The sequence below is a fragment of the Pecten maximus genome, chromosome 11 (genome assembly GCF_902652985.1).
Source record: "Pecten maximus chromosome 11, xPecMax1.1, whole genome shotgun sequence".
NCBI classification, from domain to species: Eukaryota; Metazoa; Mollusca; class Bivalvia; order Pectinida; family Pectinidae; genus Pecten; species Pecten maximus.
The window spans coordinates 41310500-41326743 of NC_047025.1; the positions used below are offsets into that span (position 1 = coordinate 41310500).

Here is a 16244-nt window from a genome sequence, read left to right on the forward strand (position 1 = left end):
TGTAACTGTGACATAACTATATTGAGGTGTTACTATAGTTACTGTGACATTGCTATATTGAGGTGTTACTAAGGTAACTAGGACATTACTATATTGAGGTGTTACTATAGTAACTGTGACATTGCTATATTGAGGTGTTACTATAGTTACTGTGACATTACTATATTGAGGTGTTACTATAGTAACTGTGACATTACTATATTGAGGTGTTACTATAGTTACTGTGACATTGCTATTTGAGGTGTTACTATAGTAACTGTGACATTACTATATTGAGGTGTTACTATAGTTACTGTGACATTGCTATATTGAGGTGTTACTATAGTTACTGTGACATTGCTATATTGAGGTGTTACTATAGTTACTTTGACATTGCTATATTGAGGTGTTACTATAGTAACTGTGACATTGCTATATTGAGGTGTTACTATAGTTACTGTTATATTTATAGAGTGATGTGTTACTATAGTAACTTTGACAGTGCTATAGTGAGGTGTTACTATAGTAACTGTGACATTGCTATATTGAGGTGTTACTATAGTAACTTTGACATTGCCATAGTGATGTGTTACTATAGTAACTGTGAAAGTGCTATAGTGATGTGTTACTATACCAAGTGAAATGGGTTTAGTAATAGTGATTTGCTACAATGAAGTGATATTGTATAGTGAAATGATTTGGTACATTGAAGTGATTTGGCATAGTGATAAATTAGTGAAGCATTAATATTCTGGTGTTGTTTATTTTGGCCGAGCTCCACAAACATCTAATCACTCCATACATTGTACAAGCACTATATTCTATAGCACATTCCCATCAACAAAATCACACATTCGGTGCAAATAATATTCATAGGCTTTTGATGTAAATGGCGGACGCAGTGTCCTCACTAAGAAATACCACACGTTGACAGAATAGAGTGACATCTCACCCAGTCACATTACACGGACAACATGAGAATTAGTCCCTACCGCCAACTTTAACTCTGCATGTCAGGCAGAGGGCAGAAATAATGTTATAGTATATGTTATCTTGGCCCGGGGCAGAATCCAAAGCCGTCCTCGTAGGGACGAATATTAATCAGAAGTAAAAAGTAGTGAGGCACTGTGAAGGAAGACACTAGGAGGACTTATTGATCATAAAATAGGACGAAACAGCTAAAGTTCTTAGGCCCTACCTGCAGGACAGTTGTTGTTGGGACTGTAGGTGTTGGTGCTAATGTGACAATTTTAGGGGAAGTCTTAGTCAACATATCCAGGTTTTTTCGTTGCTTGAGCTGCAACTCTGCAGACACGCATTGTTTGTACGATATTTCTATAGGAGTGAGTGGGACAGTATGTTTTAATACAGTGAGTTATTATGCAGGGAGCAAATTAGAAGTTCATCACTACAACTGTTTCCGAACTAAAAGCACTGCTGGCCTTAACAATTATAAATTATTTATATGATGCAATACATGTATAGTGTATAAGCAGTCTAGAGCAGTTACTCAACAACACAACCCATGTTATATCTTCCACAACTCCACAAGGTTATCGAAGACTTGTGACAATCCTAAAACAGTTGGCTGAGAAAGAGTACTGTACCGCGTCACGTACCGTTTATCAGGACTATGTCTAACAGACGCGTTTAATCTCTATATCGATCAGTCATCATACTTCAAAAACTGTGAATACTTTTCTTTAAAAGTCGTAAAAACTGTACAGTAAACATGTGACAACATATGATTAATCTATATACAGTATATTCCGATAGAAACGGTAAACCGTCAATCCATAAATAAGAAACAAACTAATTGGCAATGCTTACACAGAAAAATTTGTTCTCGACCCTATATAAGAGGCATTGCGATTCAAAAGTGCATGAGACCAGTCTATGGACCGGAAGTGATATTCTTGAGAAAGTGGTTGAAGATTTCGTCTTCAGATGAAGATGGTCCTTGAGTTCATTCAGACAAAATCTACATCCCGATGTGGTTGTATGGCTATTTAAAAGAAATCGAAGGAAGTTGACGACGAAATGATGGCGGTCGCAACACCATGGTATAAATATATCGTGCTACGCGAGGGAAACTAAACCATTGCAGCAAAATGCATTAATCATATATATAAATGCAAAGCATTGTCCAGCACCAAACCAAATTGTTAAATGATGAAAAACAAACACTAGATATATGTACTGCTACAAAATGTGAGTTGTCTCCCCTTTAAGCAGTGAGATGGGGGTGCTGTTAGTATTGTTAATCAATACTAACTATGTACTACTACAAAATGTGAGTTGTCTCCCCTGTAAGCAGTGACATAGGGGGTGCTGTTAGTATTGTTAATCAATAACAAGAACCTATTACCTGTACTTACAGGAATGAGCTGTGTAAAACAAATGTACACCATTAAATACTATCAAACTCCTCACCAGACACTGGCCATCAGCTATTTGATTTGATTTAAACATTTTATTTGCAAATTTACAAATGGGATCGGACACAAGTTAAAAACTTATAATCCGTCTTCTCCTGTAAAATATAAATGATTAAATATACATATGACCGCAAATAATAATAATAGATTAAAAAAAAACAAAAAAAACCCCAATGATGATGATTTTTTTTTACAAGTTACTGTACCCGCATGTCTGTAAAATGTTGTTCATATATAGTATTATATATACATCACATTGTATAATTAGAATGAAATTAAGTTAAATATGTATTTTGGTACAATTATGATAACTAGCCGACACATTAGACCACATACAGCGTGCCTCACACTAAACCTCTCTACACAAGTACCACCGAATCAGGTATTCATATCCACATACTTTATAAATATACTCGGCATATCTAAATTCATTGAGCTTTTTTTGTGTGAAAAGCTTTATCTGAAAACTGGTATGAACCATGCCTTCCTTTAAGTCATACTGAATTTCATTATATATTAACTGTACTTTATCTTACAACAATTGAGACACACGCTACTCCATCTTATATTGATCATTCTTTTTGGCCCGGATGTAAGCGTGAGAGGGGTCATACTGCGGGAGGAAACCGGAATACCCGTAGAAAACCCACGTAGTCCGGCAGGTAATTAACCCCCATATCTTTTCACGTCTAATCGGGAAATCGAACCCCGGTCACCTAGGTAAAAGGCAAGCGTGTTACCACTGTGCCACATGACCAACCTCAAATGTCATTGTCTCAATCATGCATTATTAATACTTTGTCGTTCTTACAATACCACCCGTGTATATAGAGCTCTGACTTACAGTGACGCTGAGGAGCTTGGTGGCCATTGTGCTGACACGGAGATTGGCGAATGGTTTGTCAACATTCCAGCCCTCTAGATACTTAGACACACGCAGAGAGGCACGAAGGGAACTCTCAAATCTCGAACGTATCTTTCTTCCCTCGTCGAACTAAAAACAATAAAGCAATCAATTAAACTAGTTCTTTAATTCTATAACTTGTCATTCATTACTTTTTCTAGTCAGTCAAATAAACAGTTTCGTACGTTAAAATCACATTAACCTGTCACAAAGCTTTAAAAATATATTCTGATTATTGTGAAATAGGTCCTTCGTGTGGGAGAGTATGAATATGAATTGGTATATTACAGCCAGTTTTGAATATACACTGGTTATGAGATACCAAAGTCATTCCGGTTATCTATTACTTACTTACTTAAAATCATTTTAAAATCTCTTTGAGTACTTAATTTAACACCAAAACATTTCAACTGGTGTATGTTATCACAAAACAAGAAGTAAACTTCAATTGTAGAATAAACAAACCTCTCTAGTTTTAGGTACGATGAAGAAAGTTTGAACATTATGATCAGAGAGGTAGGAATTTCTACAGGCTCCGTATCCTGGTTCAACCTTAAACTCCTCTGAGAGAAAACGCAGTGTACTCTCTGTTATATGAACTTTTCTGAAAAACAAAAGAAAAATAAATATTGTTTTACGGGAGGCACAAAGAATTTCGAATTGTCCAGATGTTGATGTATAGGACCGGCTTGTACGTCATATTGAACGACAATCCACAGTCCATTGTACCGAACCACACTGTAGTCCCCAAAGTGATACACACATGTAGCAGAGTAATGACTTACCATGCTAAAATTATATCTAGATATTCATAACGATTTGTCGCTGAGAAAGCGAAGTAAACTTTCTAAAACGTGAAAAATTATGTTCTTCTTTCAACAAACTTTACAGATGATTAAACACAAGTGTATTGAACACCAAAAGCTGCCCAAACCGGCCTCAACAAACACCACAACTTACCCAGGAAAGCCACCTGACTCCATGTGATTCGCCAGCGTGACGTCATCTGACCAGACGTCATATTGCCACTTGGACAGACCAAGCACCCCGCTCAGCACCATGCCGCTGTGAATGCCAATCCTCATGTCGACGTTGACACCTGTGGCCTCTCGCACATCTCGGATGGCCTCGATCATCTTGAGACCCATGCTGACACAGTTGATAGCGTGGTTAGGGTTGGGAATGGGCAGTCCACATACACAGTAATAACAGTCACCAAGGATCTTAATCCGCATACACTGATTCTTCTGCAACAATAACAAGGTCAAACATGTCAGGCTGAAGGTCAAAGGTTACCAAGTGTAGGCGGAGGTCAATAATAATGTCACAGCATATAACGTCGAAGTTAGTCAGCAAATACCATCAACACCCAGTCAAGGTCTGCCATCAACAGCATTGGTCCAAGGTCTGGCTGTGTTGGTCCAATGTCTAGTTGTGTGGGTCCAAGGTCTGGCTGTGTTGGTCCAATGTCTAGTTGTGTTGGTTCAAGGTCTGGCTGTGTTGGTCAAATGTCTAGTTGTGTTGGTTCAAGGTCAAGTTGTGGTGGTTCAATGTCTAGTTGTGTTGATCCCAGTTTTATTTGTTTTTACACAATGCTACATATGTTAACCTAGTCCTGGTTTTGAAACAGTACCAACGACTTCAAATTTAGAACTAGATAGCGTCAACATGCTTGGTTACATCCTATATTAAATGTTGTATATGTATCCTAAGTTGTACTTTTACTACTACAAAGTCAACACAAAGCTGCGTGTTGAATTACGTATTTGTGTTACAAATATTCAAAATATGTTGTCTGTCGCGTTTAAATTCATTGCACACTACTATGATGAAACCAAAGGTATATCATTTAACTTTTTGTTTTATTTCAGTTGTTGCAAAACCTGTAGCCATTAAGCATTATGCCTAGATGAAAAAAATAACCATTGCTTACGTAATTAAAGACATTAAAATGAGTGAGGCCAAGGCCTGTGTGAACACCATCACATCTATCTAGCGTTGTACTTAACATACGGAATTTATAAATAATACTAACACTAATAAATTAATTAAGGACGAGAATGTGTCGTCGTATCACAGCGGGATGCCATTATACCGCACCTGTCAACTTTGGACAGGAATGATTACATGACCTTGCCTTGAAAAGGTGAGCCTTGGATAGGAATATCATTAAATATATTTATCCTTTAAATATAGACTCCTTAGCAGGTGCCAAGCCATCACATAAATGTCCAAGGTAGATGGAAGAAAGAGCCACAAGTATTCTGTAAACAACACACATCGTCGGCGTGAATGTGGTGGTGTGAGATACTAACTGAGAGATGATACCCATGTCATAGAACACGAGGTCTGAGATTATTTAGATAAATGAGGCTGATTTGTACACATTTTACACAAGATGTGTATTATCCTTTTAGAGACAATAGCCATTGGTTATATTCGTACAGATAAACATGTACTTTATAAACGTTTAGTATTCCTACACTTAAACATGGACTATATAAACGTTTAGTATTCCTACACTTAAACATGTACTTTATAAACATTTAGTATTCCTACAGTAAAACATGGACTTTATAAACGTTTAGTATTCCTACAGTAAAACATGTACTATATAAACGTTTAGTATTCCTACACTTAAACATGGACTATATAAACGTTTAGTATTCCTACAGTAAAACATGGACTTTATAAACGTTTAGTATTCCTACACTTAAACATATACTTTATAAACGTTTAGTATTCCTACACTTAAACATGGACTATATAAACGTTTAGTATTCCTACACTTAAACATGTACTTTATAAACGTTTAGTATTCCTACACTTAAACATGGACTATATAAACGTTTAGTATTCCTACACTTAAACATGGACTTTATAAACGTTTAGTATTCCTACACTTAAACATGTACTTTATAAACGTTAAGTATTCCTACACTTAAACATGGGCTATATAAACGTTAAGTATTCCTACACTTAAACATGTACTTTATAAACGTTTAGTATTCCTACACTTAAACATGGACTTTATAAACGTTTAGTATTCCTACAGTAAAACATGTACTTTATAAACGTTTTGTATTCCTACAGTAAAACATGGACTAAATAAACATTAAGTATTCCTACACTTAAACATGGTCTTTATAAACGTTTAGTATTACGTGTAGTGTAGCCATTAGTTATATTCCTACACTTAAACATGGACTTTATAAACATTAAGTATTACGTGTTCTTTGTTTGAGATTTAATATCCTCTACATCCAATGACATGTGAAGAGGAGTAGCCATTGAGACATTACCCCAGATACACATTTTCTTACATATGTATGTACTATCACTCGAGTGACTTCACAATGTAGCCCAGAACCGTGTACTCTGTTCAGAAGGATAATGGACACTTCCGGTTATACATTAATTTTAACTGTAGTAGAAGATATGATGTGTGAGGTATTTTACTGGTCCTGTAATGTTGTAGTTTGATATATGAGGGCTGATTGATAAGTTGTGAGCCTCATATTGAAGGATTCGAATTTTGTCGGACATATTATATCATTTTTCAACATAATCCCCTTCAGTATCTGAACACTTTTGCCAGCGGTGTTTAAGGGCCTTAATGCCACTTTCACATAACTCCTTTTCTTGGCTGTTCAGAAAGTCAGCAAATGCATGTTAGGGTTAGGTTGCCTGTTTTCAGTTTTGGAAATAGATGAAAATCTGATGGCGTGAGATCAGATGGATAAGGCGGATGCTCAATCAATTTAAAGCCACAATCGTGAATGGCAGACATGTCAATGACAGACGCCTTCACCCTTACCCTAACCCTAACCGATTTTGTCCATTTTGCAAAAGCCGCTTGTTTATCTACTTTAGAGTGATACCTCGTCGATATAAACTTACCAAAATGAGACCAGTCCTTCGGGTACATGGCCCTATATAGTCAACGAATAGTAGGACTTAAAAAATAACATCCTTTAGTATCTTCTTCAATACGAGGCTCACAATTTATCAATCAGCCCTCGTACATGGTTATGAGGTTACCATTGATATTGACGTTAAACTACTCAAACCCTAAGTCATCATTATATTAGTGGGGTTAAGATTCGATATGATCTACCACGTGACGTCACCAGTGTAAGACGGGCCAGTGTCAGTGTCTGTTGACGACTTTACTTACCTCTGCCAGCTGATCAAACCTCCCAAACAGTTCATTTAACATCTTCACCAATTCTGAGGCTGTGCATTCTGAAGCTAGGGGTGTGAAGTTCACTATATCGGCATACAGAATACTGAAATGGAATGTCAAAACCATACAGATGACTGAAATTTAATTTAAATACCATACAGAATACTGAAATGGAATGTCAAAACCATACAGATTACTTAAATTGTATTTAGAAACCATACAGAATGCTGAAATAAAATTTGAATACCATCAACAGTACTGAAATGGATTTCGAATACCATTTTGAAGACTAAAATGGAATTCGAATACCATAGAGAAGACTAAACTGGAATTCGAATACCATACAGAATGCTGAACACCATAAATAGTACTGAAATGGAATTTGAATACCATACAGGATCCTGAAATAGAATTTGAATACCATCAACAGAAAACTGAAATGGAATTCGAATACCATACAGAATACCGAATAAATATAAGAATTATACAACACACACATGTACATGATAACGATTTTTATATAATAATTAATGACAACATACATGATACTGAAAGTAAAGGTGCTATAAGACCAGGAGTCATTGGCTGGGTTATATAACTTAACCTTCCCAGAGCCTTCATCATCTCTCGGGGGTTAATCTTGATGACATTGCTGGCTTCATTGAATATCGTGGTTTTGACATGACAATACTTTGAACCGAACTTGATTTACATGGCTGTTGCCCTTGACGTCGTCGCTTACCATTCCGAAACACCTGGTCCTATTTTCCTACTACTTTTATAATGGTCCCTTCGTTAATCTTTCTATTGTTTATATTTCTTCCTCAACCCATCAATTTTGATTTAGAATTACGGTTTTCTTCACACGTCGTAAGCCAATTGTTTTGGACAAAACAAATATAGAAGGGCTTGAGGCAAAATCGATTTCGTGAATGAGGTGATTGTTTTCTTCCTTCACAGCTAAAACAAGCAATTGGCAGCTCCAACTGTCGTTCTATTACACCGTGTCCTTCCTTCGCCAGTATTCCTGTGTGTGGTCTAAACGGAAATGAGACATTCGGACCTTCCATAAGCCACATTATTTTTGCGAATTACATCTGACAGAGATTAGCTTATTTGTCAGGTAAATATTCTGGAATCATTCAGCAGGACCAGAACTGTCAACGGTCATCAAAATTGAGTGACTGACGATGGTCACTGGTCATCAGATGTGATTGGCCAAAGTCGGCCACTGGTCATCTGAAGCCTACTTAATGCTGAACCTAACCTGTCAATGTTGGAATTACAAAGCATGTACATGTAAGCCTAGAATGTAGTCTTGATAAGTCCAACATTTACAGGATCTGTAAAACTGGCGGATAGCAATCAACGTGTTTTATCAACATATACCATACTGTACGGGGCCAAGTATTGTCAACATCTGATCTATGTGTCAACTACAGACATATGATTAGTCAATGTGCCATTGTACAGTGACCTCAATCTCAGAACCCTTACTTCCATTCAATCCAGAAATACATAGTTATTCCCAATAGCTGAAAAATATATTGTGTTGTTATTTGGCCATTTATACATACTTGGCTACTTGTGTTTTACCAAATGTTAAAACGACATTTGATGCAGGCACTGCGGTGACTATTAATATTTCATACTAATAAAGGACATTATTTGCCCGCAGCTCGCCGTCTACAGCAACACAATCTGTATAATCGCCGGTTACAGCAACACAATCTGTATAATCGCCGGTTACAGCCACACAATCTGTATAACCGCCGGTTACAGCCACACAATCTGTATAATGGCCGTCTACAGCCACACAATCTGTATAATGGCCGGTTACAGCCACACAATCTGTATAACCGCCGGTTACAGCAACACAATCTGTATAATGGCCGGTTACAGCCACAGAATCTGTATAATGGCCGGTTACAGCCACAGAATCTGTATAATGGCCGGTTACAGCCACAGAATCTGTATAATGGCCGTCTAAAGCCACACAATCTGTATAACGGCCGGTTACAGCCACACAATCTGTATAACCGCTGGTTACAGCCACACAATCTGTATAATGGCCGGTTACAGCCACACAATCTGTATAATGGCCGGTTACAGCCACACAATCTGTATAATGGCCGGTTACAGCCACACAATCTGTATAATGGCCGGTTACAGCCACACAATCTGTATAACCGCCGGTTACAGCCACACAATCTGTATAACGGCCGGTTACAGCCACACAATCTGTATAATGGCCGGTTACAGCCACACAATCTGTATAATGGCCGGTTACAGCCACACAATCTGTATAACCACCGGTTACAGCCACACAATCTGTATAATCGCCGGTTACAGCCACACAATCTGTATAATCGCCGGTTACAGCCACACAATCTGTATAATGGCCGGTTACAGCCACACAATATGTATAATGGCCGGTTACAGCCACACAATCTGTATAACCGCCGGTTACAGCCACACAATCTGTATAACCGCCGGTTACAGCCACACAATCTGTATAATGGCCGGTTACAGCCACACAATCTGTATAACCGCCGGTTACAGCCACACAATCTGTATAATGGCCGGTTACAGCAACACAATCTGTATAACCGCCGGTTACAGCCACACAATCTGTATAATGGCCGGTTACAGCCACACAATCTGTATAATGGCCGGTTACAGCCACACAATCTGTATAATGGCCGGTTACAGCCACACAATCTGTATAATGGCCGGTTACAGCCACACAATCTGTATAACCGCCGGTTACAGCCACACAATCTGTATAACCGCCGGTTACAGCCACACAATCTGTATAATGGCCGGTTACAGCCACACAATCTGTATAACCGCCGGTTACAGCCACACAATCTGTATAACCGCCGGTTACAGCCACACAATCTGTATAACCGCCGGTTACAGCCACACAATCTGTATAATCGCCGGTTACAGCCACACAATCTGTATAACCGCCGGTTACAGCCACACAATCTGTATAATCGCCGGTTACAGCCACACAATCTGTATAACCGCCGGTTACAGCCACACAATCTGTATAACCGCCGGTTACAGCCACACAATCTGTATAACCGCCGGTTACAGCCACACAATCTGTATAACCGCCGGTTACAGCCACACAATCTGTATAACCGCCGGTTACAGCCACACAATCTGTATAACCGCCGGTTACAGCCACACAATCTGTATAATGGCCGGTTACAGCCACACAATCTGTATAACCGCCGGTTACAGCCACACAATCTGTATAACCGCCGGTTACAGCCACACAATCTGTATAACCGCCGGTTACAGCCATCAGCACAGCTACACGTTTGGTATTGATTGTAGCATTAAAGCGAGATGAATCGGTCATACGAGATGGTTATAAAGTCAAACTTTCACATAAGTACCATGTTCTCTTTTCGTTTTTTTGCTGAGGTTTACAGGCGGGCTTTGTGGATGTTTTTTGCTGAGGTTTACAGGCGGGCTTTGTGGATGTTTTTTGCTCAGGTTTACAGGCGGGCTTTGTGGATGTTTTTTTTACTGAGGTTTACAGGCGGGCTTTGTGGATGTTTAAAATATCACGGTTAGATCGTTACAAGACACGATACAACAAATGTTGTTTATCCAATCTTACAAAAGACTTGGTGTAAAGGACCATAGCAAAATTCTTAAACTGGGTTACCTATTTTTGACTGGGTTACCTGTTTTAGGCTGGGTTACATGTTTTGACTGGGTAACCTGTTTTAGGCTGGGTTCCTATTTTTGACTGGGTTACCTGTTTTAGGCTGGGTTACATGTTTTGACTGGGTTACATGTTTTAGGCTGGGTTACCTATTTTTGACTGGGTTACCTATTTTTGACTGGGTTACCTGTTTTGACTGGGTTACCTGTTTTAGGCTGGGTTACCTATTTTTGACTGGGTTACCTGTTTTAGGCTGGGTTACATGTTTTGACTGGGTTACCTGTTTTAGGCTGGGTTACCTATTTTTGACTGGGTTACCTGTTTTTGACTGGGTTGCCTATTTTTGACTGGGTTACCTGTTTTAGGCTGGGTTGCCTATTTTTGACTGGGTTATCTGTTTTAGGTTGGGTTACATATTTTGACTGGGTTACCTGTTTTAGGTTGGGTTACATGTTTTGACTGGTTTACCGTTTTTTGACTGGGTTACCTGTTTTAGGCTGGGTTGCCTATTTTTGACTGGGTTATCTGGCTGGTTATTTGGTATATCCTTTACGTTCGTTCGAAGACAAGCAGAGGGTAACAAACAATAGCGGGCAATTCAATATAGGTATTTTGTTGTAATCAAAATCAAGAAATGGGATTGAAATATTGTATTACCTGATATTGGAGTATTGTGGTACTTGATGTTCGAGTATTGTGGTTTCCGATATTTGAGTATTGTGGTATCGGATATTTGAGTATTGTGGTACCGGATATTGGAATATTGTGGTACCTGATGTTGGAGTATTGTGATACCTGATATTGGAGTATTGTGGTATTGAAGTATCGTGGTACCCGATATTGGAGTATGGTGGTACCCTATATTGGAGTATTGTGGTACCGGATATTGGAGTATTGTGGTGCCAAAAATTGGAGTATTGTGGTACCCGATATTGGAGTATTGTGATACCTGATATTGGAGTATTGTGATACCTGATATTGGAGTAGTGTAGTACCTGATATTGGAGTATTGTGGTACCCGATATTGGAGTATTGTGATATTGGAGTATTGTGGTACCTGATATTGGAGTATTGTGGTACCTGGTTTTGGAGTATTGTTATACCTGGTTTTGGAGTATTGTGGTACCCGATATTGGAGTATTGTAGTACCTGATATTGGAGTATTGTAGTACCTGATATTGGAGTATTGTGATATTGGAGTATTGTGGTACCTGATATTGGAGTATTGTGATATTGGAGTATTGTGATACCTGATATTGGAGTATTGTGGTACCTGATATTGGAGTATGGTGGTAATGAAGTATCGTGGTACCTGATGTTGGAGTATTGTGATATTGTAGGATTGTGGTACCCGATATTGGAGTATTGTGGTACCTGATATTGGAGTATTGTGATATTGGAGTATTGTGGTACCGGATATCGGAGTATTGTGATATTGGAGTATTGTGGTACCTGATATTGGAGTATTGTGGTACCGGATGTTTGAGTATTGTGATATTGGAGTATGGTGGTACCCGATATTGGAGTATGGTTGTACCTGATATTGGAGTATGGTTATATTGGAGTATTGTGGTACCTGATATTGGAGTATTGTGGTACCTGATATTGGAGTATGGTTGTACCTGATATTGGAGTATATTATAGTACCTGATGTTGGAGTGCTGCTGTACATACAGGTCGTGGAATGGTGAAGGCTTGGGTCGTTTACTCAGGACTGTTTTCGTGATACCTTCCTTCATCTTCTCGACAAGTTCAGGAGGCATACAGCTGTTCAGTAATTCCTCCTGGGAAAGAGATCAAAAGGTCACGGCCTGATCAGTTATCAATCTTGGTTATTACGACCTGTATTAAATTGTATCATCAAAATATTTAAAAAAAAGAAGAAAGGGATAATAGCTTATGACATTTATAAATATATCTGGCAGAGTTACTGAGCCCTAATTTTATGTATACACGACTTCAATAAACGTTAATGGATACGGTAATGGAGTACAATTATGTTCCAAGGTTGAAATTAAATATCGATTAACTGCACTGACCTGTTGGTGTTTTTCCCGTTCCAACTTGACCATGGACTGGATGGAGTTGCGCGCCTCCAGGAAGGTGTTTCTGTGAGTAATATCCGTGAGGTATTTGTGGTATAGTCCGACCATATTACCACAGAGTAGGATCACTAGGTTACAGGCGATCTGTGGGGACGAAAAGGAGAGTCAAATGTTTTACAGGCGATCTGTGGGGACGAAAAGTATCAAATGTGTTACAGGCGATCTGTGGGGACGAAAAGTATCAAATGTGTTACAGGCGATCTGTGGGGACGAAAAGTATCAAATGTGTTACAGGCGATCTGTGGGGACGAAAAGTATCAAATGTGTTACAGGCGATCTGTGGGGACGAAAATAGTCAAATGTGTTACAGGCAATCTGTGTGGACGAAAAGTGTCAAATGTGTTACAGGCGATCTGTGGGGACGAAAAGTATCAAATATTTTACAGGCGATTTGTGGGGACGAAAATAGTCAAATGTTCTACAGGCGATATGTGGGGACGAAAAGAGTCAAATGTTCTACAGGCGATCTGTGGGGACGAAAAGTGTCAAATGTGTTACAGGCGATTTGTGGGGACGAAAATAGTCAAATGTTTTACAGGCGATCTGTGGGGACGAAAAGTGTCAAATGTGTTACAGGCGATTTGTGGGGACGAAAATAGTCAAATGTTTTACAGGCGATCTGTGGGGACGAAAAGTGTCAAATGTGTTACAGGCAATCTGTGGGGACGAAAAGAGTCAAATGTGTTACAGGCGATCTGTGGGGACGAAAAGTGTCAAATGTGTTACAGGCGATCTGTGGGGACGAAAATAGTCAAATGTTCTACAGGCGATCTGTGGGGACGAAAAGAGTCAAATGTGTTACAGGCGATCTGTGGGGACGAAAAGTATCAAATGTGTTACAGGCGATCTGTGGGGACGAAATAGTCAAATGTGTTACAGGCGATCTGTGGGGACGAAAAGTATCAAATGTGTTACAGGCGATCTGTGGGGACGAAAAGTGTCAAATGTGTTACAGGCGATCTGTGTGGACGAAAATAGTCAAATGTGTTACAGGCGATCTGTGGGGACGAAAATAGTCAAATGTGTTACAGGCGATCTGTGGGGACGAAAAGTATCAAATGTGTTACAGGCGATCTGTGTGGACGAAAAGTGTCAAATGTGTTACAGGCGATCTGTGTGGACGAAAAGTATCAAATGTGTTACAGGCAATCTGTGTGGACGAAAAGTGTCAAATGTGTTACAGGCGATCTGTGTGGACGAAAAGTGTCAAATATGTTACAGGCAATCTGTGGGGACGAAAAGTGTCAAATATGTTACAGGCAATCTGTGGGGACGAAAAGTGTCAAATATGTTACAGGCAATCTGTGGGGACGAAAAGTATCAAATGTTCTACAGGCAATCTGTGGGGACGAAAAGTGTCAAATATGTTACAGGCGATCTGTGGGGACGAAAAGTGTCAAATATGTTACAGGCAATCTGTGGGGACGAAAAGTGTCAAATATGTTACAGGCAATCTGTGGGGACGAAAAGTGTCAAATATGTTACAGGCGATCTGTGTGGACGAAAAGAGTCAAATGTGTTACAGGCGATCTGTGTGGACGAAAAGAGTCAAATGTGTTACAGGCAATCACAACACAAAATAGGAGTTAACTACCTTATACACAGTGTAACATATATACAGTATACTTATGTCGACTACCTTATACACAGTGTAACATATATACAGTATACTTATGTCGACTACCTTATACACAGTGTAACATATATACAGTATACTTATGTCGACTACCTTATACACAGTGTAACATATATACAGCATACTTATGTCGACTACCTTATACACAGTGTAACATATATACAGCATACTTATGTCGACTACCTTATACACAGTGTAACATATATACAGCATACTTATGTCGACTACCTTATACACAGTGTAACATATATACAGTATACTTATGTCGACTACCTTATACACAGTGTAACATATATACAGTATACTTATGTCGACTACCTTATACACAGTGTAACATATATACAGTATACTTATGTCGACTACCTTATACACAGTGTAACATATATACAGTATACTTATGTCGACTACCTTATACACAGTGTAACATATATACAGCATACTTATGTCGACTACCTTATACACAGTGTAACATATATACAGCATACTTATGTCGACTACCTTATACACAGTGTAACATATATACAGCATACTTATGTCGACTACCTTATACATCAGTGTAACATATATACAGTATACTTATGTCGACTACCTTATACACAGTGTAACATATATACAGTATACTTATGTCGACTACCTTATACACAGTGTAACATATATACAGTATACTTATGTCGACTACCTTATACACAGTGTAACATATATACAGTATACTTATGTCGACTACCTTATACACAGTGTAACATATATACAGTATACTTATGTCGACTACCTTATACACAGTGTAACATATATACAGTATACTTATGTCGACTACCTTATACACAGTGTAACATATATACAGTATACTTATGTCGACTACCTTATACACAGTGTAACATATATACAGTATACTTATGTCGACTACCTTATACACAGTGTAACATATATACAGTATACTTATGTCGACTACCTTATACACAGTGTAACATATATACAGCATACTTATGTCGACTACCTTATACACAGTGTAACATATATACAGTATACTTATGTCGACTACCTTATACACAGTGTAACATATATACAGTATACTTATGTCGACTACCTTATACACAGTGTAACATATATACAGCATACTTATGTCGACTACCTTATACACAGTGTAACATATATACAGCATACTTATGTCGACTACCTTATACACAGTGTAACATATATACAGCATACTTATGTCGACTACCTTATACACAGTGTAACATATATACAGTATACTTATGTCGACTACCTTATACACAGTGTAACATATATACAGTATACTTATGTCGACTACCT

General features: G+C 38.5%; 1 protein-coding gene across 2 annotated transcripts in view; it reads right to left on the bottom strand.

Moving 5' to 3' along the window:
* The window catches only part of LOC117337564 (adenylate cyclase type 2-like), a 69203-nt gene that overhangs the window by 17365 nt on the left and 35594 nt on the right, over nt 1-16244 (bottom strand). Inside the window, exons 5-11 of one of the 2 annotated variants that reach the window (XM_033898599.1) lie at nt 13232-13381; nt 12840-12976; nt 7499-7610; nt 4282-4568; nt 3787-3925; nt 3262-3411; nt 2358-2366 (exon numbers count right to left, since the gene is read on the bottom strand). In XM_033898599.1, coding sequence (XP_033754490.1) covers nt 2358-2366; nt 3262-3411; nt 3787-3925; nt 4282-4568; nt 7499-7610; nt 12840-12976; nt 13232-13381 — 984 coding nt within the window. The remainder of the gene's footprint in view (nt 1-2357; nt 2367-3261; nt 3412-3786; nt 3926-4281; nt 4569-7498; nt 7611-12839; nt 12977-13231; nt 13382-16244) is intronic. The other variant, XM_033898600.1, reaches the window with a different exon arrangement.